This window comes from Bidens hawaiensis, unplaced genomic scaffold (genome assembly GCF_021521415.1).
Source record: "Bidens hawaiensis isolate Kalapana, Puna unplaced genomic scaffold, B.hawaiensis_p1.1 tig00028488_1, whole genome shotgun sequence".
NCBI classification, from domain to species: Eukaryota; Viridiplantae; Streptophyta; class Magnoliopsida; order Asterales; family Asteraceae; genus Bidens; species Bidens hawaiensis.
Window position 1 is genome coordinate 11,797 of NW_027494654.1, and position 24,239 is coordinate 36,035.

At 35.2% G+C, this 24,239-nt stretch overlaps 1 protein-coding gene and 1 pseudogene across 1 annotated transcript; one reads left to right on the forward strand and one right to left on the reverse strand.

Annotated features, from left to right (window-relative positions):
* Positions 1–1,152: 1,152 nt before the first annotated feature.
* On the reverse strand, positions 1,153–6,294 carry LOC143577185 (floral homeotic protein PMADS 2-like). Its single transcript, XM_077061092.1, has 9 exons — positions 6,280–6,294; positions 4,224–4,291; positions 4,073–4,123; positions 2,221–2,287; positions 1,770–1,831; positions 1,593–1,692; positions 1,494–1,523; positions 1,351–1,395; positions 1,153–1,254 (listed from the first exon to the last, which is right to left on the reverse strand). Exons 1-9 carry the CDS (start codon positions 6,292–6,294, stop codon positions 1,153–1,155), a joined length of 540 nt encoding a protein of 179 aa, XP_076917207.1.
* Positions 6,295–6,585: 291 nt separating this feature from the next.
* LOC143577186 (agamous-like MADS-box protein MADS9) lies at positions 6,586–11,908 on the forward strand (annotated as a pseudogene).
* Positions 11,909–24,239: the final 12,331 nt, after the last annotated feature.

The window sequence follows — 24,239 nt, forward strand, 5'->3', positions numbered from 1 at the left end:
TTATTTCAATCACGGGGATGTTGAGATAAATTCAAATAGAAAGTGTTGGAAGAAACCAACTACAAGAGTCTTGAGTCAAGGGCACTTCTGATAATATTAGGGGGTGTTTGGCCTAGCTTTTACTTTTTGGTTTATGCTTATATCCTTACCCAAATAAGCTTTTTTAAATAAGCTAAAAAAACATCTTCAAACAAGCTTTTTCAAATTAGCCTATATAAGCTAATAAGCTTAAGCTTAAAAAGCTAAACCAAACACCAAATTAAACTTATTTTGTAAAACAAAAGCTAAAAAAGCTATAAGCTTTGTTAAAAAAGCTATGCCAAACACCCCCCTTAGTTGTTAGTTACAAGAGTATCGTATTATGCTTAAAGTTTGGTTTCGTTTATTTTAGGTTATTGCTATGATTTCGGTTTCCATTGAAAGTGATGAATAATACAACGTGCTCCGGTTATTTGTTAGGCCATGAAGTATACTCTAACCCCTACATAGGTTAAAATGATATGTCACTTTAAAGATGGATTAAACCACTCCCCACTTGTGTTAAGTGTGTTAAAAAAGCCCACGGGTTATGCTTTTAACGGGTTAAAATGAACAATATGTATTAATTATGTATTAATTACTAATTGATTTGTTATATTAATTAAGTGTTAAACGGGTTAAAGCATTTCTTTGGATGACATAGAGTGAAAGAGAAAAAAATGAGTGATGTGAAGCTTATATGAAATTAAGATGAGTTAGAGTATACCCCATGACCTTATCATTAAAGTCCAACCATTTCTACTTATTCAAAGAACAATGTTCTATAGTTAATAAATTATAACTTGTATATTAGAACTTCCCCATCTATTGTTGATATATTTCTTATGTTGTATTTATTGTTATAAATCATGCACACATGCATACCTGGTTATATATATAAGTACCAACTGGATCAATTACATTCATCATGTGCAAACGATTTCGAAGCAATTTTAATAGGTGGACCATCATCAATGTCTTTAAACACAAAGCTACAAGAAACAAAGAAGTCCTAGAAGCACACCATTGACAACACAACATAGCAAATAAGCATAGCTACATACTTAATGTATTACAAACTCATAGTAATGCAAAGCTTAACTAAGTTCAAGACTTGTGTACAAGAAAATGCGACTACATCCGCTCCTGCAAGTTAGGCTGCATCGGTTGGACACTGAAGGAAAAGGGTGGTTCATCAGCTTGGTAATCTCCCATTGCTGCCATTTCATTTTGTTGCTGCATATACATACATACATACATACATACATATATGTGGTAGAAATAAGATTACCATATACAATAGAATTGTTGTAAAATGCATAATAAACTTACCATCAAATAAATGAGGTGCTTATTCTCCTCCTCTAGAACTTGTTCCTAATTCACACACAAATCCAGCATATTCACAAATAAGTAGCTATTTTACAGATAACAATTAGAACTACAAATGATCTATGTATTTTAAATTAACTTACACGTTTCCTCATGATTTTGGGGATTTCATCCTGTTAAAAGACATCAAATATATAAGCAGCCATTGGGGAGTGTGTATAAAAGTCTCAAAATAAGCATACCTTTCTTTCGCGAATGTTGGTAAGTCCATTTTCCAGTGCTTCTTCGTATCCAATTAGTTCTTCATACGTTAAAGATGTTATATCTTCTCCTTTCAAGTGCCTAAAACAAAACAATTACAAACATTAATTTATCACCCACAAAAGAATCTTAATTAATATTGAGAGGGAGAGGTGTACCTGAGCTCAATTTGCATACTGTCGTTTTCTTTCTTGATTCTGTCAATTTCATTCTGCAAATTCTGTCCGGAAAGATAATCAAGGGAAGACATGAATCATCAATCAAGAAACTAATTATAAAACAAAGAAAAATATTAAATTAAGCTACATGTCAGAGGTGCAACTCCCTATATAACATGAATTTAAATCAAGCATAAGACACTAGGGATCTTAGGTTGTTAAGTAAATGGTAGTGAGAGAAGACTAGTTCATGGATGTAACATCTCATGTAGTCTTATTGATGGATCCTATCCTATATATATGTAGATCTGGTCGTAGAATTCATAAATCAAGTTACTTAATTGGCATCTTTTTAGCAAACAAAAAAAACATGTCACAGCCCACTATTAGAACCCCCCATATAACCAAATCTTTCTAGGACAAAGGCAGAGACAAAAGAGTGAAACCTTACTTCATGTTTTGCATCCCACAACTTGTTTCCAGAAAGTCTTTGGTATCTATCCAGCATGTCAATCAAGCTATCAAATTGAGTAACATCTTCTCACTTTAAAGATGGGAATAATATTAATTACCACTTTTAATCGTTATTTTGGCTCTAAGAGTATTCCGTTCACAATCTAACTCAACCAAAGTTTTTATTAAAAATATAATTTTCTTTCTTACACATACACAACCTAACCAAACTTAATATTTATACTCTCATTCACAACCCAACCAATCAATTACCAAACCAATTTTATATTAAAAAAAATGTGTTGTATGGTATTATTTTTTTTTCGTGTAGTAAAAAGTTAAAACATTTTAAAAAAAATTTAAGTAAAATCGTATATTCTAAACAGAATGAAGAATTTTCAATATTATTGTACTCTATAACTAGCGAAACTTTTTATTCTTTATGAAGACAGGTTTTTCTTAAGTATTATTATCAACTAGTATTTCAACCCCCGCATTGAGGGGGGTTGTAAGCGTAAAAACGAACCGTATTTTGATACAAAAACCCAGCAAACTTCGACCTGTAACAAACTACACACATTTGACCACATTGGTTTCTAACCCGAACCGGTTTGCACCAAAAGTGCGAACCCTTTCCAGTCCAGTTTATAACCCGAACTACTGGTTTGTGCCCATCAACCGATTTGCGCGCACACACACACACACATATATCAACTATGGTAATCAAAAGCCTATTTAACACAAAACTTACAAACTCTTTCATTGACCAAGTTGTACAACTCTACCATTCAGAACCAAATAAACCATCTACTCAAACACAACAAAAAAAATAAGCTCACCTCAACATCCAAAAGTGCTACTATTGCCACCTATGAGAACCCCTCGCTTCGTGTGGCTGGCATAAAGTATTTAGGTTTTCATGTGTTAGCTATTTGTTTTCTTGTTTTCTTTTGAACGCATGCATAAACTTGGTTGGGTTTTTATGTATATTGGTTGCAGCTTGAACCACATTTTCATAATAAGGATGATCACATAATATGAAGTTAATTGTTCACATCACATACAACGCTGAAGCCTCATTAGTTAACCGCTGCTTTTTTTTACCAAAGAGTTTGTTTGTGATATCCGTGCTTGCTTTTCTTTTGCTTGTCTTCTTGACCTTGCAAATTAAGACACAATCTATTAAGTATGATAGCTATGTAAGCCTTGTAGAGTGTTTATTACTATCAGTTTAATCCGTATAACCCGTTTTAAGTCAAAATTAAATAATTTACCATGTGATCCATTTCAGCGAATCGTTTCAACCTAAAATATAGAAGTTGCTCATATGACCTACTTGATAAGCACCGTTTCAGTCTAAATTAATGAACTTACTGATATGACATGTTTTACCTGTTTCTAACTCATATTGCCCCGTTTAAGCCAAAAATGAAGATTTTACTCATTTGACCCGTTTGAGTCTAAGTAAAAAAATTTACTTGTAATCTGTTACAGAGAAGGTTAAAGAATTTACTAATTTGGCCTGTTTCAATCGAAGTAAAGATCTATTTTAGTCAGATAATAAAATAAAAAAAAATATATTTTGCATACTGATGGCTCCCTAGAATGTTTCTCCTCTTCACTAATGTATTTGTTGTATAAGTTTTAGATGTGATATATACCTGGTTGTTCGAAGAGCTGCAGCAAAACCTTTAAAACTGCTAACTATTTTCTACCTTCATTGGTCTTTTTGCCATTACTTTCTGAAAGTAACAAATAGAGAAATACATAAACAAAAGCACATACGGATAAAAAAGAAAATGTTAGATAGTAACTTGGAACACACACTAAAAGCCATACATGAAGTTGACCGAAATGTAGCACTTACAATAGCTAGGTGAACCAAAACTTTTGACGCCTTCCTACAATCAACAAACAGTAAAGATTCAAATAAAAAGCCTATCTTTATATAAAAAAAAATAAACCAAAATTTTAAATGTGTGAAACAGTCACGTAAGATACCTTCTAATAAGTAATAATATCTTTAGAGAAATTCTAGTGCCAAAGCATCTGCAACTTATTATGTCTTCCTGAAAAAACGTGGAAAAATGTAAAAAAAAAAGTTTTCATGGTGGCTTGACTGTCAATTAAATTTTACATGGTAGGCGGTAGCCAATAAACTGGGAGAAAATAACACTTAAACTTAGTTTTACAACACCTATGAGCTCGACTTTCAACCTACAATGTTCACAAATGCGCATCAAGCAACTACAGCACCGACGATGTGACCTAATTCGAAACCAAACTATGTGTTTCTTGCCTCTCTGCATAAAAGATTAAATAGGAATACAAAGTGATTATTACCTAATCTGAGGAGATGGAGGCGGAGAGCGGTTAAAGGCGGAAACTGATTTAATAATCTCTGATTTAATAATTTCTGTGTGATGTTCTTAAACGGGCAGGGATTTCTGCTAAAAAGGAGGCCTCTGTTAACTTTCTCACGGATCCTCTTGAAGGGAGGTCTACTTTACGACCAGCTGATATTCTTGTGTACGGGTGGGCAGGGGGGAAACACGCCTGTGTGGATCTTACAGGAGTGTCTCCTCTTGTTGGGCTCAGGGACCGTGGGTTTGTTGTGGGTCAGGCTGCGTTGAAGGCTGAATCGGGCAAAGTTGTTAAACACGAGAAAGCTTGTTTAGATAATCAACATGTCTTTCTACCATTTGCCTTTGATACATTTGGTTTTCTGGCTCCAGAGGCTGTGAAATTTTTTAGTAGGGTTCAGCGCGTCGTACACGGAACCTCTTCAGCTTCTAGGTCCCAAAGCTTCGTTTTTAGCAGGATTGGCTTTGCTTTTCAAAAGGGGGTTGCGGCGCAGCTTATTGCCCGTTTGCCTGCCACTTTATTGTAATCGTTTTATAGTAAATTATATAAAACTTCGTTATGAAAAAAAAAAAAAAAACAACAACTTGTGGATAAAAGATTATCATTGTAAGACTAAAAGTGGAGTTATATTAATATTACAATGGTGTTCTGTCTGCGAAGGTGAAGAACGCACAAAACTGTGGTATGAAGAAGGTAAGGGGACGTGGATTTTGACGGTGGTTTGAAAAGACGGAGAACACAAACAGTTCACCGCATAAGCCTCGTGAAGTGAGACCACGTGGAAATTAGAAGCCTGAGACACATGTGAGCATCTTGTACAACAATTAAGGTACATCACTGAAAGCAAAGTTTACAACTAAGATTGCATAAGAAACTTTACAATTGTAATATATATAATTACATACATATTGTTAAATGATATATTTTATTTGAAAGCAATATACATGCACTCAATTATAAGTGGATGAGTTGTATACTAATCAATATAAAATAAATAAACGTACTATTCTCAAAATCAACTTACATTCGGTGAAGCAACCTGGTCACCCCCTTTTAATTCCACCTCAGCTAATATATCTTTTCTTTTTAATTCCACATAAGCTTAACAAGCGACCGGCCAAGAAATTTTACTCCCGATGGGAGTAGTCTAAGGTACTTTATACACATAATATAAGGATCTTGCTATTTACACACCATCAAATCTAATCTTACTCCATCTAGAAAATAAGAACGGCCTTTGTTGGTAACAATGTGGTGGTTGTTTAGACTTTCTGGTAGTTATGTCACGAGCCCTCCAAGTCAGGCGATGGATGTTAAAAGAACATGTGTTAGATTATTAAATTCGACATAGTTGATTTTGATGTATTTGATGTCAATCCGGAACCTCTAATAACAAGTTTGAATTTGACCGCCAATCCTATAAATACGGCTCCAACATTTGGGATGACAAAAAAAGCATATTGTGTCTTAAATCTTTTACGTTCTATTGCTGATGGTACTTTAATTTGTTCACACTCTAGAAACGTTCAATGCAAGGGTTTTTAAGACATGCTTTGAGCTCTTAAAATGCCCCTCCACCTAATTGAATCGCCAAGATACTTGATGTAACACCCCGCCACATGAATTAATGATCAATACATCAATGTTAAAAATATTTACAATGTTAGATTAAACCATTATATGCCTTAAATACCTTATAACTAGTCATTTGAATCCATACATAATATTAATTATTCTGGACTAAAAAGTGAGAAGATCTTTAATTACTGTACATACAGAAAATATGAAATGGACCAAAGGGCAAGTAGTGGAGACTAGGTTTAGGAAACTGTTAAGCATTAAAAGCAGACGAATTATTAAGATTAGATGAGCTGAAATCAAGTATATCCTGTTATGTTAGGAAGTCAAAACCCCACAAAGTAACACTATTAATTAACTTTTTTATGAAGATTTACTAAATCTCCTCATTGTTTTCTCACTTCCTGAAAAGAGAGAGAAAATGGGAAGAGGGAAGATAGAGATAAAGAGGATAGAGAACACAGGCAAGTCACATATTCCAAAAGAAAGAATGGAATCATCAAGAAAGCCAACTGCTCTTTGTGATGCCAATGTCTCTCTTGTTATATCTGGATCTTCTGGCAAGATGTATATATACATCCCTTCAATTTTAAATATTTCCTTTCTCTTTTGATGGAGTTTTGATATTCTGGTTTGACTTATTCTCTCTAATTTGATGCTAACTTAATGTTTATTTTTCTTGGTTTTGGATGACACTTAAATTGAAAGCTTGATTTACATGCTGGATAGATATCAAAGGCTTTCTGGAAATAAGTTGTGGGATGCTAACATGAAGTAGGTTTCACTCTTTTGTCTCTATTTTTTTTTCCTAGAAAGGGCCATGGTTATTCATACACTCTTTTGATTATTCACATACCCTTTTAACACACATTTTATCCATTATGTACACCCTCTCTTAAAGAGAGAGAGAGAGTGTATGAATAACACATCCCCTAGAAAGATATGGTTATTTGGGGGGTTCTAATAGTGGGTTGTGACGTGTGTTCTTTGTTTGCCAAAAAGATGTCAATTAAGTGACTTGATTTATGAATTCTACGACCAGATCTGCATATAGGATAGGATCCATCAATAAGACTATCTGAGATGTTACATTCAGGAATAGATCTGGAAGTAACTAGTATTCTCTCACATCCCTTGATTTAAATTAATATTATATTGGGAGTTCCCCCTCTGAACTAGAGGTGCACAAATCGGTTTTTTTAAAAAAACCGGTTCGGTTATTAACCGGACCGGTTTTTTTTTGCCCTGAAAAAAACCGGTTCGGTTAATAACCGGACCGATAACCGGTTTTTGTATCTGAAAACCCTAACCGGTCTAACCGGTTAGGACCGGTTTAGAAACCGGTTAGAACCGGTTAATAAACCGGTTTTTTTATTAACCGGTTTTTTAATAACCGGTTTTTAGGTTAACCGGTTTTTTTTTTTTTTTTTTTTTTAAATAACCATTATTTTTTCACAGTATAAACAAACCGGTAACTAAAAGGCAAAACGGACTGACTCCATTCTTTGCTTTCGCTGAAGCAGCACTTTGGGAGGCCATGATAATCGACTACGAAATAAGAGCGTATGGAGTGGTAATGTGGTATAATTGAGCGTGAGATAACAAAATAATCGCGTATGAAATAAACGTTTAGAGCGTTTGGAGTTGTATAATCGAGTGTGATCTAACCAATACCCAACCTAAACTATATATAGATGTTTGTGGGGGTAAAATGGTAAAAAAAAAAACGGTCAAAAAAAACGGCTATATAGCCGTTATACAACAGAAAAAAAACCGGTTTTTAACCGGTTTTTAACCGGTTAACCGGTTTTTCCACAACGGTCAAAAACCGGTTTATAAAAAAACCGGTTAACCGGTTTTTTAATAACCGGTTATTAAAAAAAACCGGTTTTTTTTATAACCGGTTCGTTAACCGGTTTTGGCTCTAAAAAGTGTAACCGAAATACAAACCGGCGGTTTGTAAACCGGTCAAACCGGTTTTTAAAAAACCGGTTTTCTTAAAAACCGGTTTCCGGTTTAAACCGCCAAACCGGTTCCCGGACCGGTTTTTTTGACCACCTCTACCTCTGACATGTAGGTTAATTTAATATTCTTTTTTTTTTAATTAGTTTCTTGATTGATGATTGATGTCTTCTCTTGATTATCTTTTCACACAGAATTTGCAGAATGAAATTGACCGAATTAAGAAAGAGAATGAGAGTATGCAAATTGAGCTCAGGTACACCTCACTCTCTCTCTAAAAAAATTGTTTAAGTAGGTGATAAATGTATGTAGGGTGTGTTTGGGATTCCTTATTTAAAGTAAAAAGAATTTTTTGTGATAAGTAGAAAAAACTTTTTGATATTTGATAAGGAGTTTTAAAAAAAGTGTTTGGATTAATATAAGTCAATAAGTTATTTTTTAAAAAGTGTTTGGTTTAACTTATTGATGTAAAATGACTAAAATGGACATTTTTATACAAGTGAATAAGTTATTTTTAAAAAGTGTTTGGGATTGCTTATTTATACCATTTTATAGTTTTTTCATCTCTAGCATATTGAAAATAAAATTACAAAATATACATCATAAAATTTGTTTACATATAATTTTTTGATTAAACCATAATAATACTACATTCAGGATGTTAAAAAAAACACCAAAAATGCACAATAATAACAAAATAATGTCATACTACATTCCGCTTTGCGATTTCATTATTTCTTGCGCAATAGCATCTCTTATCGCTGCCATAAACATATTATCAACAGCTGTACGATTTGTAGCCAGAACTTCTTCATGATCTTCATTATTAATATTTGCTAATTTCATTTTTTATTTTGCCTCTAGACAACAACAGAATGAGTTTTGCTTTCAAATAATATGTTAGATTGTTATTTTGTTATTAACAATCTTGAAGCTGATGCAAGAGTATGCATTTTAGTATCTATCAATCACCTGGACATATTGATGCACAAAAATAGCATTAATAAAATTACTAACCACCCGTTGGTTATAATTGATAACGGTTCGGTTTGGTTCAGTTATAATGTTCAACATTTCGGTTTTGGTTTTCGATTTCAAAAACCGTTCAAACCGGACCGTAAACACCCCTAAATATAGCATTAATAACGGAGCCATAGCTTGATCTCCTACGGCAACCGAATCCCGAAACAAAGGAGCATAGTGCGTCTCAAATATTTCCAAATTTGCGTCCCTAAATTTAGCAAAGTCTTTATCTTCCTACAAGATAAAATAGAAACAAGAACTAAGCCAAACGTGCACAATACATGTAACTAATTAAGACTAATAATAATCTGGTTAAAAAAAACTGGTTAAAACTGGTTTAAAAAATCGGTTAAAACTAGTTAAAAAAACCGGTTAAAACTGTTTTAAAACAGTTCTAGTTTAAAAAAAACTGGTTAAAACAGTTCCAGTTTTTAAAAAATGGTTAAAAAAACCTGTAAAAACTGGTTAAAAAACCCGGTTAAAACTGTTTTTTAACAGTTCCAGTTTAAAAAAAAAAAAAAACTGGTTAAAACAGTTCCAGTTTTTAAACCTGTAAAAACTGGTTAAAAAACCTGTAAAAACTGGTTAAACAACCTGTAAAAACATGCAGAGGTTTGTAGCAGCTGCAGCGGTTAAAAATGTTAAAAAAACTGGTTAAAACAGTTAAAAAAACTGGTTAAAAAAACGGTTAAAACTGTTAAAATAACTTGTTATAACAGTTCCAACAGCTGCAGCGGTTAAAAATGTTTTTATGCAACAGCTGCAGCGGTTCACGTTTGTTTATGTTCATGTTCGTTAAACAAAAGATGTACTTGTAGCATTAGACAGAACGTTAAACGATCTGCAGCAGTGCACGTTCGTTTATGTTCGCGTTCGTTTATATTCAAGTTAATAACCGGTTTTTTTAATAACCTATAATATAAACCACCTATTTTCCCAGAAAAGGTTCAACAATAAACAATTAATATCTAATATAGTTTTTTAAATTACATCTAACAATCTCTTTAACTTGAACTGATTAACCCGAAACCCAAGCAAGTTGACCCGATTAACACCACTAACTACACATGATTAAAAAAACAGTAGGAGTGTAGAACTTACCTTTATTTTCTCATCCCACCACTCAGGCGATGCATCGATTAAGCTTCTCATCCCACCAATCCCCGTTTCATGCCTCATCAACCGGTCATAAAGCTTCCATTCTTTTTTCATGACGTCCCATTTGTTTTTAATTTGTTTTTCATCAAAGGTTATGCCCGTTTTTTCATGCATGGTTTGAACTATATTCTTCCACCCAATCTTACTAAAGTGAGTACCGGGTCTATTCCCTTTTCTAAGTTCAAGCAAGCACGCATCGATAAACTCCTTGAACGTATCATTGTTCCACAAGAATTTTTTGTTTTTCGTAGTCCTAAGCATACTATATCCATGATTCGTAAAACAAACACATCGAATAAACCAAGGTAAAACATATTAGTGAATATAAGAAAACAACCATAGATGAATGAGCAAACAACTAAACATATGCCATATGGTACATTAAAATATGAAGTTTTAACTTGAGTATAACAAATAGATCATGAACACCTAAGCTTTTTTACATATAAACATGTGTCACGCATATAAGATTATTTGCAACAAAACATAATATGCATCTAATAACACACCATAAATATAAAATCTAATAAGACTAGTTAACTTAAATCCATAAACATAAACCTCAATGCTACTTATCCAATACTACTAAAATCACCAAAACACCAAGCATGTTTCAACTAAATAACTTGCAAAAGAAATTAAACACCAATTACAAGAGAATCAAACGGACTAAAAATCTATATGTACAAACCTGGTGACCTGTGTTTTTCAAATTGGACACCACCGTGTGTTTTTCTAATGGAGGAAGATGAGGCAGGTTCGTATTAATAAGGGGGATTTTAAGAGTGAATTCAATGTTACCGGGGGTAGATGAGATTGGCAGATAGATGAATTCAATTAATCGATGAGTTTGGTGTGCTTTTGGGGAGCGAATTCAATGATCAATTAGGGATTAGGGTTGTATAGAGCTGGGTTAATGAACAACAGGGAGGTAGGCGATGAAAGCATGGAGATGGGTTAATGAACAGCAGGGAGGTAGGCGATGCGGTGGGTGAGTGAAATAATGATCAGGGAGATGTGTACCTGGGTGGAATAAGGGTATTTCAAATGAGATAAGTTAGGATATCCTAACTTATTCAAAACCCATCTTTTAACCTTATCAATAAGGAGAAACCCATAACTTCTTTTAAGTTTCCAAACACTAAAATGGAGAAAAAATGACTTATTTAGTTTCATAAGTTATAAGGAGAGAAAAATAAGGAATCCCAAACACCCCCGTAATTGTTTTGTTTCAGGCATTTGAAAGGGGAAGATATAACATCATTGAACTATGAAGAACTAATTGGATTAGAACTGGAAAATGGACTTACCAACATTCGTGAGAAAAAGGTATGCCTATTTTAAGCATTTCCTAAACCAATATCACACACAAACACACACTCACTAATCTAAATTTGATGTTTTGAACAGGATGAAATCCCCAAAATCATGAGGAAGCGTGTAAGTTTATACGCTCTATTTTTCTTGGTCTAGATCTTGCTATAGTTTACAATTTAGAATGCTACTTAATTGTGAATATGTTGGATTTGTGTGTGAGTTAGGAACATGTTCTAGAGGAGGAGAACAAGCACCTCATGTATTTGGTGGTGAGTTTATCATGAATCTTACAGCAACTCTATAATATATATATGGTATCTCAAAGTCACATGAGTCGTGGTACGGTCCGGTATTCAAAAATTCGGTACGAAGAGGGGTAGGCTCATTCGGAACGCCAATTCGGTACACGGTACGGTGAACTATACAATCTAGTACGCCGCATCATATACAAAACAATTTAAAATATATTTTTTTAATAACTTTTATAAGTTTCTAACAAAATTATATTTACTCGTTCTCTAAATGTTGTATACTATATTAGCGGAAGCCGTTAACATGATTAATGAATTCGTGTTGTTCATGTTGAATGTGTGTGTAAACAAACCAAACATGCAATCGAATTCTTGGATGAACGAATGTATATTTTATTCATTATCTTGGTGAAACATAAAGATGCAGTAGTAATGTGTATATATACAACAAACAGCGGGTAACCGTTTATAACGATTATACGTAGCCGCCATATTCTATCTATCAAATAATAACAATAATATCCTAAGTGTTACAAATACAAATAATAATAATATTATATAAGAATAAAGTTTAGCTTATAATATCTAATATTTCCCCTTAAGATAAACTTTATTCTTTGATTTCTTCGGGTGGGATTGTTTGCTTCCTCTAATGCTTTGACAGCCCTTGCAAAGTTGAAACTTCTTTGTTTGATAAAACGTTTTAGCCGCCTTTTTATTTTCTTAAATAATCATGTATAGATCTTCATTCATCCTTTTAGAACTTTCTGAGTTTGCTTCATTTGTGGTTGATTCTTCAATCTTTGCCATTTGAGATTTGAAATCTTGATGGTTCCGTTCCAAATCATCAAAGTATTGAGCATATAGGATTGAAATTTTGTTGCTATAAACAATCTCATGATCTTTGGGTTTTGTAATCGAAATGATATCCCATGACACATGTTTGTATTTTCCTTCGTTCTTCAGTGTTTCCATTATCGAGACAATTACTTCATTCTTTTCTTTGATGCATTCGTGATGAATCGTATGTCTCGTTCCTCGATAATAGTAACGCCTTTGTCGTTCCCCTGTTTTCTGTCCCACTTTTGGTCTTCGAGATTTCCAAAAATATTTGTAATCGGGATCGTCAAATCTCCTTTTCGTCACTAGAAATCCATCTTCTGTCGCTAAGTATCTTTCTTCTATCGCAAAAACTTTCTCTCCTTTGTCACTAAATAGTTTCACTACATGTGAAATTCTCTTTCTTCTTTGTCGATTCATATTTTCATCATTTCTCAAAATAGAGACAATAAATTTTCTTCTTTTAATCAATGGTTCATTCTCAATATTTTATTATCGTTTCCTTTTATGAATTCACATATCTTTATTAAAGAACAGAATATTAAATTTCCTATGGTTTAATTCCTTTATCGTCATCGGTGGCTGGTTGCGATCGTCCCATGTTTTCTTCTCTTTTTCTTCATAACCATCACTTTAATTTCTCTTGTTATGCCTTTAATGATCCACCAATTTCTCTCTTGATTCCGTATCCGTATCATCTTTTTGTCATCATAATCGTCCTTGTTAACGCATTCTATCTTCTTTATTTTATCAAACTATCCGGGTTCAGTTGTTTCACCGTCTGAATGTTCCAATATAATCAATTCTTGTTCCAATTCTAAGATTGCAATTTCTTATCTCAATATTGCAATTGAAGGGTTATATGATCGGGATCATTGTTGATTTCTCGCCCGTTTTCGTATCCGCGTTTCACCGTCTTCATTCTTTTCTTCCCAAGATCATGTAAATTTGATCTTTGTAGATCCCATTTTGTTTATATAGTCTTATGTATTATTCCCGTAGTTTATCGTGTTTGTAATAATTTCTTTTGATGTATGTTTGGGCCTAAGGCTATGTACTCTTAGCCCATTTGGGCCCAAGTAATGATAGATGCATGATATACTTCATCTATATAAAGTGAAGTATACTCATGCATAAAACAACCTTTTGAAATAATCTAATCATTTCTTATCAACTCTCTCCCTCTCCTACTTTCTTCCTTATCAAGTTTTGGTAATAATCTACCTAACAAGATCTAAGATCTCGGTTCCTCACTAGTGATTTCCACTAGCTAGTGTTGAAATTGATCCAAGTAAACTAGTGTTTTGTTGTTTGATCCGTCCATAGGACCTACAATTGGTATCAGAGCTTTCCGTCGCTACTAGTTATGGATCTTGGGCCACAACCTTGGATTTTTGTCTTGTTTGTGTGATAAAGACGGGTTTTCAATTGTTTTGTGGGTATACAGGTTCATAGAGTTGAAAATAGTGTGTTTACAAGCTTGAAATACAAGTGTTCTTTCTTCGGATTTGAAATTGTGGTGTGTTTGTGTGTTGTGTGTGGTATTAAAGTTGTTAAAACACATGATTTAGGTGGTTAAAAGCTTCAAAATGGATGTTTCTTAGATCTACAAGTTGTGAAGTGATTGATTTGAGTTTCCTTAAAAGGAAAAGTATGGAAAGTACAATCTGTACTTTCCAATCTAATCGGGTCTTAAACTACTCTAATAGGATTCTCAAAAAGGATTCTAATCAAATCACCAAACAAATCTAATCGAATACTCAAAAGCATTCTAATTCTAATCAAATCTTGAAAAGTATTCTAATCGAATTTATCAAACCATTCTAATCGAATTTCTATTCGATTAGATTAGTTTATTCGATCAGATTAATTTTCTATTCGATTAGATTAGTTTTCTATTCGTTTATATTACTCTGGCCATTCGACTACTTTTGTCATTTGATTAGATTACATTTCCATTCGATTACTTTAACCTTGCATCTTACCACAGAATTTGCTTGGCCATTCGATTACTTTCCCAATCCGATTAATTTAGACTTATACTTTTCACAGAATTTGTTTGGATTGTTTAGACATTAAAATTTTGGTTAAGCCATGACGACTGAAAACGAAGCAATAAAGAATTATATGATCTTAGAGAATGAGGCTGGGACAACCATTAAGCCTCCTAAGTTGCTTAAATGGGACAACGACTTTGAAGAATTCAAATGGTTTTTTAAGAACTACATTAGAATCACTTATTATGGGCTTCTTAAACCCATTGAGATTGGTCCACATGTTCCCATGACTACCACTATTGATGGCCAAGTTCTCAAGCCCGTGATATCTTATGATGATGAAGACGGAAAGTTGTTAAGTGAAAATAAAAAGGCCTATGGTGTGTTTAGTGTTTTTCTTTCACTAAAAATTGCTAAAACCTTGAGTGATCACACCACTACTAAAGGCTTATGGGATGCCTTGGTTAGAAAGTTTGAAGAAAACACTGAGATGAGAAACAGCAAAAAGGCCATGTTAAAGGGTCATATTAATATGTTTAACCATGTGCAAGGGGAAACAGTCACAAATCTCGCTCATAGGTTTGAAACCTTGATTGCCAAGATAAGGAGTGCAAGAATTGATTATGATCAGATTGAGATCAATGACAAGTTGTTGAATTCCTTGCCATATACCTGAACAGTAGCATGGTTACCATCAACAAAACAATGAACCTTCAAATAACTACTCTTTCTGATTTGACATCCATCATCAAGTCATTTGAGATGGATGACAAACTCATAATGGGTAATCACATAAGTTCTCTAAACCATGCTGGAATATCTACCGGGTTTGGAGTCAGAACAGCTTTTCTAAGCCATTCACACCCCATGGTTCATGAAGTTAATGGGGTTAATATGTTTCCCACTCAACAAACTCAAAACTCTGCTTTCAAGACCACTACAACTCCACAAGCACCGTCAAGTTCAAGTTCAAGTTCAAGTTCCTTTCAAGATGCAATTGATAAAGCTGTTGAGCAAGCTTTGAGGGTTCATGGAATCAAGAAACCTGTAGGCAGTACATCCTACTCAGCTCCTCAAGTTGATGATTCTAATGTGGCACTATTTCATGTCTTTATGGCAAGCCATGAGGAGTTACTACAAGAAAAGTTGTTGCCCCTAACAAGGAGACATTCCCGATATCAACAAGAAGGACCTCAAAAAGATGGACATCAAGTATCAGATGGCCATGGCTGTTCACAGGGCCTCCAACTTCATGAAGAAATATGGCAAGAACAGTTTCAGAGATTCAGATGGGAATGGAATTGGGTTTGATAAGGACAAGCTCTGATGCTACAACTGCAACGAGACTGGTCACTTTGCAAGGTAATGCACAAATCCACCCAAGGCTACAAACGACATCAAGATCACTAAGATGTCTAACAATGAAGGTATGAGGAGAAGTGATAAAAAGGCCCGTTCAGAGCTCCTCTGTAACATCCCGAAATTTCTAAGAATAAATAATTAATACATTATTTATTTAAGATTGAAAATTTTACTTAAGTTAGTAGAGAAATAAAATAATAAAGATGGAAGGATAAGTAGGCTAATTAGATGGAATTAATTATGGACCAAAAAGGAAAGATAGGCCTAAGGTCCATGGGCTTAAGGGAGTATAAATACCCTTAAAACCCTAATCCTTTCCATTTTCATACATCTCCACACCATAGCCTTCACCATCAAAACACACACTTAACCCAATTCCCGTTTTCGAGAAAAACACCAACAAAGACACAAAGATTCCCGGAGATCTAGCCGTTGGATCGGTCTCAAATTTTAACCGAGTATTCCTGACATATAAATGAAGTATTTCACCGAAAATATCTTCGATCAGAGGTCGGGAAGTACAGTTTTTATCAGTAAAACCACAGCAGCTCAAAAGTGAAGATTCCGGCGATTGTTCAGCTGTTTCGGCGACTGTATCGGCGGTTTCCGGTGAAGGTGAGCTGATGGGTTTGTAGATCGGGACGAGACGGTTCCGTAGCCGCTTGAATAACTCAAGTCGGAGTTCGTTTGATATGGTTTTGAGCATCTCGAGTGATTTCATACAAAAACCTCAAATGTACGTTTTTGTTAAAAAGGCTTACTTTTCATGAACGGATTTACAGGAAAATTGGTAGGATGATAGATCGGGTCATGATTATTGATAAAGTAATGAACTTGACAGTAAATGGGTTAGTTGGTTCGTTTCGGGTAAAACGAGTAGTGTTCGGTTTGTAAAAAAACGGGTAAACGAAGTTGGTTTTGCATGAAACTTGGTAGGATAGTAAATCGGACCCTATTATGTGAGAAAGATGTAAACTTTAACATAAATAAGTTGTTTGGAATGAAAAACGGGTAAATGGGGTAAAATACGGTTTTCCGGCACGGTGGCGCCGGAAAGGCGGCGCCGGAGAGTGTGGTACGAGGTTAAGGTCTTGTCAGAGAATGTTTTGACCTAATCCTAGTTCGTTAGCGGGAACGTGACGAACTAAAAATGTTTCGTTAACGGAGACATAACGAATTCAAGAGTAGTTCGTTATGCCCTTTCATTAAGCCGAAATGACGAATTAGAAACAGCTCATTATGAAGGGATAAAGAACTAGAGGTAGTTCGTTAAGGTCTAGTTCGCTATGATGACCAGTTCGTTAAGGTCCAGTTCGTTACAAGGACCAGTTCGTTATTATAGTCAGTTAGTTATAACGAATGGGTTCATTCGTTAGAAACCCCATTCGTTAAGGGCTGTATACGAACTAGAAGATTGACAGAATTATAGAAGTGGTCCCTGGACTTAGAAAAGAATGATATAAATACATAAATAGCCCTTGGACTTTGATAAATGGTGAAAGATACCTTTAAAGGTTAGCAAGTAACGATTAACTAACTGGTAATGAGTCAATGAAGTAAAACCGGCTTAGACGTGTAAGATTAATTAAGTAGCAATGAGAATGACTAGAGTAGTGTTTAACATCTCAACTATTAAACAGTTAGTCGCGCACAGCAAAGGAAGGGAATAACCTTAAACGAAGGACGCAACCGAGATCAGGTGAGTTTCTAGCCCCATTCCTTGTTATGTTTTCAGGGCTGTGTGCATACTTGATGTGATTAGTTAATACACTTACCTTAAGTGATAAGTGTATGCCTTATATGATTTATGTATGAATGAATGTTTGACGGTGCGTGAACAATCTTCGGATATTGCATGTGCCGCCAGGTGATAGTTTTAAGATATGATTGTTATATATGATGTGTAAATGATGTGTGTATGTATGAAAGTTATAATTATGAATATATAGAAAAGTATGGTATGGTTGTATGGAAGAAAGGGAGACCGGACCCTAATAATATCCAACGATGGAGGGTGACCGGACCCTAATAATATCCTAGGATGGAGGGTGACCGGACCCTAATAATATTCGAGGATGGAGGGTGACCGGACCCTAATAATATCCGAGGATGGAGGATGACCGGACCCTAATAATATCAGAGGATGGAGGGTGACCTAACCCTAATAATATCCGAGTATGGAGGGTACCGGACCCTAACAATATCCGAGGTATGTAGGGCGAAATGCTCTTTATAATGTAAGGTTAGTTACGTGTGTATTATGTACGTTAAAGAAAGAAAGTACGAAAGAATGAAAGTATGTGTATGGAAGAACGATGAACAGGTTAAGTATGTAATATGTATCTTCGGATACGCATATAAGTAAGTATGTGAATGTATTGTATGTTGCCTAATTAACTAGAACTCACTCAGCGTAGCTGACTTTTAGTATGCACGCCGGTATATATGTTTATTGAGCTGGCATGAAGATGGCACATGGCATGGATTGAACGGATGGCATCTGAAGATGGAAGAATGATGTTTTGAATACGATGTTTTATGTTATGGTTTTAAGGAAATGGTTAAATGTTTTGTAACGAATGATCGAAGTTAATGTTTCCGCGAATGTTTTAAATAACTCTGATATTTAGAACTATGTCTATGAGTAAATCCAACACCAAAGTAGGGCTATCGGTAACGGGAGCCTTACAAGTTGGTATCATAGCAAAGTTCGAGAGATTTAAGCATCCTAAATGCTTAGACTCGAACAGAGAATGGGATTTAAGTAAGAAAAGAAAGAAGATGTCAGTTTAAGATAGCCATGTGTCACTCAAGCAAACTCGGTAAAGGTAAATTATATGATTAATTTCATGTATAATGTAAGAATGTGTAAGGAAGTTAGCTTAATTGCTATAGAAAAGAATGTTTGCATGCTAGCTTTATTGCTAGGGATAAGAATGTAGGTTATATGTATGTTTACATGATTGTGTGAGTAGTAGAAACTAGCACATGTGAAATCATAAAGGGAAGCATGTAGAACCTGAGGAGTAATGTAAAGAGTTAATTACACTTGGCCACTGTCATTAACTACTTACCTTATGAATCATGTGCTAAATAATTCCTAGAGTGATAACGTTTGTGTTTCCTTATAGATAAGATATATGACTTACGAAAGGACGAGCGTGAGGAGATCGTACTAGACGTTGTGGTAAGACACGTGCCAACCAGAAACCTGTTGAAGAAGGTGTGACAAAGCGATATATGGAAGCAGTAGGGCTTCGACTTTAGGAAGTAAAGAAGAAGGATCACGCCTGGAGCTTGTAATCATATACATCAAGGGAGTTGCTCAAATGTTTCGCACTACAATGCCAACAATGTTCGCCGATGCATCAAAGGTAGCCCGAACTGTGAAGTCCAAATAGAAGTAGCATGAAAGAAACATAGATAAGCCAACTAGAATGAGTCAAGACAGGTAGTATGTCTGCAATAGTTAACTCCATAAAGGAACTTGCTGGGATCATGAGTAACGAAGCGAATGACGAGAAAGTAGAGATGATCGAAAAGGACGGGTGAAAGTCGAGGCATCCTAATTGAAAAGTAATGAAAGTACGAGACTACATAGTTTAGCAAATATGAAAGAGGACGTTAAGAATAATGTAGTTGTGTACCTGATACTTTATGAAAGAGACCAATAGCGATACTTTCGTCAAAGTATGAAAATGATTAAGAATTGTAAGGTAGAACTAGAGCGACGTGAGTTCCTTTCTACTCTTTATGATTGACCTTAAGAGAGTTCAATGTCGTTTGGGAATGGATTTGACGTCTGAGTTAAAGATCGTATAGCATGTAAGAGTAAGTTGATAAGGTTTATGTCATTGGATGGCAGTACAGTGACGGTTTATGGTAATAAGGAAAGTTCAAGGCCTAACGTCATTTAGATGACAGAAGCTGAAGGTTTGTTAAGGCGAGGGTGCAGTGTCTACCTAGCGTATGTTGTTAAAGCTACGGCCGACACGAAAGAAATGAAAGAAGTTCCTGTAGTGTGTGACTAACCAGAAGTGTTCCTGTAGGACCTTCCGGGGTTACCACTAGAACGAAAGGTAGGATTTCAGATAGAGTTAATACCAGGAGCACAACCGTTGCGAAAGAACCTTACCGCCTGGTGCCGTCCAAGATGAAAGAGTTAATGTCCCGACTACAAGAACTCCTCGACAAAGGTGTTCTATGCCGAGTATTTCCCTACGTGGTGTACCGGCGATGTTCATGAAGGAAAAAGACGGAAGTATGAGAATGTGTATAGATTTTTACTAGTTGAACAAGCTTACTGTGAAGAATAGATATTGCCACAAATGGATAATTTGTTTGATCAAATGCAAGGTGCGAGTTGGTCCTCGTAAATAGACCTCAGAGTAGGCTATCATCAGTTGAAAGTGAAAAAGGCAGACATCCCTGAGACAACATATCAGACGCGATATGAATACTACGAGTTTCTCGTGATATCATGGATAGACGAATGCTCAAGTAATAGATATGGTTATGATGAATAGGGTGTGTCGTCCGAACGTGGGCAAATCTAACATCGCTTTTGTTGATGATAATCTTGAATTATTCAAGGAATAAGTCCGAACATGTTGAACACTTGAGAGAAGTGTTGGAGCGCTAAAGAAAGAGTAATTGTATGATAGGTTTTTCAGGTGCACCATTAATACTCGTTATAAGAGTTTGGATATCTCTTCAAGTAGAAGGAGCAGGATATACGACAAGAAGATGGGTAAGGCTGATAAAAGAATTGTGATTTTGAAATCAAGTATTATCCTGGTAAGGCTAATGAGTCGCTGGCGCGCTAAGTCGTGAAGTTGAAGAGGCTATCACGACAAATAAGTAGTATAATTAGTTAGTACTTCGGATTGCATGAGCGAGATCCATGAGACACAGTTAAAAGTTACAAAGGATGAGAGCAAGATGAAAAAAAAATTAATGAATTCTCTAGTTACACCGAGAGTTGAAAGATGATACTTATGATGTGAAGATCAGATTTGTTCGCCTGAGGATTCCACGTCATGGATATCTTCGAAGCCAAATCCTAGATGAAGGTTATAAGTCTAGATGACGGTTATAATGAAGGCATATACTAATAGAAGTGAAACGCTTTGGTAGAAGTCAAATGAAGATGAGTCCATCGTATGTGACAGTTATAGATAGACATGATACCTTGCCAATACTGATAAGAACAACCACAAGTGTTACGAATGTGGAGCCGAAAGTCACACTACAAGAGAATGCTAGAAACCAAGGACAAAACGTGGGAAGACATGCAAGGAAAGCGTAGATATGGTTTAGATTTATTGAGTCTTGACACAGATGATTAGTGAGTAATTGATAATCATGTGATCATGGAAGGGAAGTCCTCTGGAACGGAAGGGATAGAATGGTATTATAAAAGAAGGTCAAGACATACCGGAAAGGAAGTCGGTTAAGGTAATTGGTTAAGATAGATCTGACAGCCTGATATGTAGCGACAAACGACAATGGATTCATAGGACAACGTAAGGCTTCATTAGTCAAGAAAGAGGGAGATGTATCATCATGGACTTCATGATCAAGCTACCTTGGACAGCTATAACTCATGAACCTTACATGTTGATGCAGAGCTGAGAATGAAAGAAGGTATAAGTGGTGACTTAAGGAGTCCTCCGACAAGTTATGCAATGGATGCGCTCAAGAATTGCAAGAAGTGTTCTCTCTCAAGGAATAGACAATGGGATTTTAAGAAGTAACCCTTAAGGAGAAACTAGAAAGGTTTCCTTTTTTTTGGAATTAATAAGTTTTGAACGTATTGAAAAGCAGTATATTTGCTACAGGTTGTAATTGGACGGAATGGTCAGTCAGTGCAAATTTAAAGGACAAGGAAGGAGACCATACTTGTGGAAATGATATGCACTAGCAAAGTCTGAATAAGGAAATGTATCATCAAGGACTTCATGAACAAGCTACTTAGAATGCTAAAACTAATTAACATCACTCGATGAATGTGGGACAAGGATAAACCGGTAAGTTAGGAAGCTAAGCCGGTTCAAGAAAGAATGCGAATACAGGAAGTATTCCTTTTACAAGAACTAAGCAGGTTTCGAGGACGAAACCTCTTATAACGAGGGTAGACTTGTAACATCCCGAAATTTCTAAGAATAAATAATTAATACATTATTTATTTAAAATGGAAAAGTTTACTTAAGTTAGTAGAGAAATAAAATAATAAAGATGGAAGGATAAGTAGGCTAATTAGATGGAATTAATTATGGACCAAAAAGGAAAGATAGGGCTAAGGTCCATGGGCTTAAGGGAGTATAAATACCCTTAAAACCCTAATCCTTTCCATTTTCACACATCTCCACACCATAGCCTTCACCATCAAAACACACACTTAACTCAATTCCCGTTTTTGAGAAAAACACCAACAAAGACACAAAGATTCCCGGAGATCTAGCCGTTGGATCGGTCTCAAATTTTAACCGAGTATTCCTGACATATAAATGAAGTATTTCACCGAAAATATCTTCGATCAGAGGTCGGGAAGTACAGTTTTTATCAGTAAAACCACAGCAGCTCAAAAGTGAAGATTCCGGCGACTGTTCAGCTGTTTTGGCGACTGTATCGGTGGTTTCCGGTGAAGGTGAGCTGATGGATTTGTAGATCGGGACGAGACGGTTCCGTGGCAACTTGAATCACTCAAATCGGAGTTCGTTTGATATGGTTTTGAGCATCTCGAGTGATTTCGTACAAAAACCTCAAAGGTACGTTTTTGTTAAAAAGGCTTACTTTTCATGAACGGATTTACATGAAAATTGGTAGGATGATAGATCAGGTCATGATTATTGATAAAGTAATGAACTTGACAGTAAACGGGTTAGATCGGGTCAGCTGAAGGAACCAAGCCAAATTGGGAAGGTGACGAACTTGAGGAACTGATCAATACCTTCGTTGGGATGCCATTTGTGAATGAAGACCAACCATCGTCAAGCTCTGCTGCTGAGGCACATCAGGCTGTCACAGACATTCCCAAGGTACACAAACTATGCACTCAAGCTTGTATTAATAAGGTTAAAAGCTATAGAACTCGCAATATGTGTTGATAGATGAAAATCTTGTTCTTAGATGTCAGAATAATGATTACAAGAAAGCTGAAAAGATTTTTGTCACTAGGATTAAGACTCATTACAATGATATAGCTAAACATAGTGAAAAATTATTTTAATCTGATCAACTAATTGAGCACCACGAAAGACGTGTGGAGAATTAAATGCTAAACTTGAGAAGGTAGAATTAGACTTGGCTCAAAGAAAGATAGCCGTAGAAAATATTAAGTTAGCCTCTGATAAACTAAATGGATTCATTGGGGCACAGATCGGGGTGAAACAAAAGACATAAATAGGATATAATAATACAGTTGTTTCACCTCCTTTAAATGATAATTATACTAGCCTACCTCATTTTGGTTTCAACACCCCACCAGAGGACGATATGGTCTATGGTATTGGTCATGTACTCAAACCAAAGACATTTGTTCCTCCTGTCTCCAAAAACTGTTGATCTCATTATTTCATAAGTTAGTCCTAATAGTAGTTCGTCTTCTTCAGCAAGTTGTGTAGATGGAAGTGAATGTGTGGAAAAGGACATGGGTTATGGAGAGAGAAAGATTTTAAATTCACGTTTTGATTCAAGTGTGAATCTAAAACAATCATTTGTTAACCCTGTCTGTAATAATAAAATAGTGAGAAACATTTTGAATGATCATGTACTGTGTGAGAATGTTGATGTAGGCACTTCAAGATGATTTTAATGAAAATTATATGTCTTTGTCTTATAGTGATGGTGAAACTGTATACGATGAAACTTTCAGTAAAATAAATGTGCAAGAAAATGTTCTTGATGAGATAAACGTAATTAGTTGTTCATCAAAAGACTGTAAAATTAAAGGAGACTATAATAAAAGGAACAATTTTGAAAATGTAAAGGCTAGCACATCAAGTAAATATATTCCGCCTCATAAAAACTCTTTCTTTCAAACCACTAATCAATATAAACACCCTCAATTATACAATCGCTTTGACACAACTACTACAGTTGTTATCAACAGGATTATGTAAATTCATTTTATTCAAATGTTTTTTTATGATCGAGGTTACATA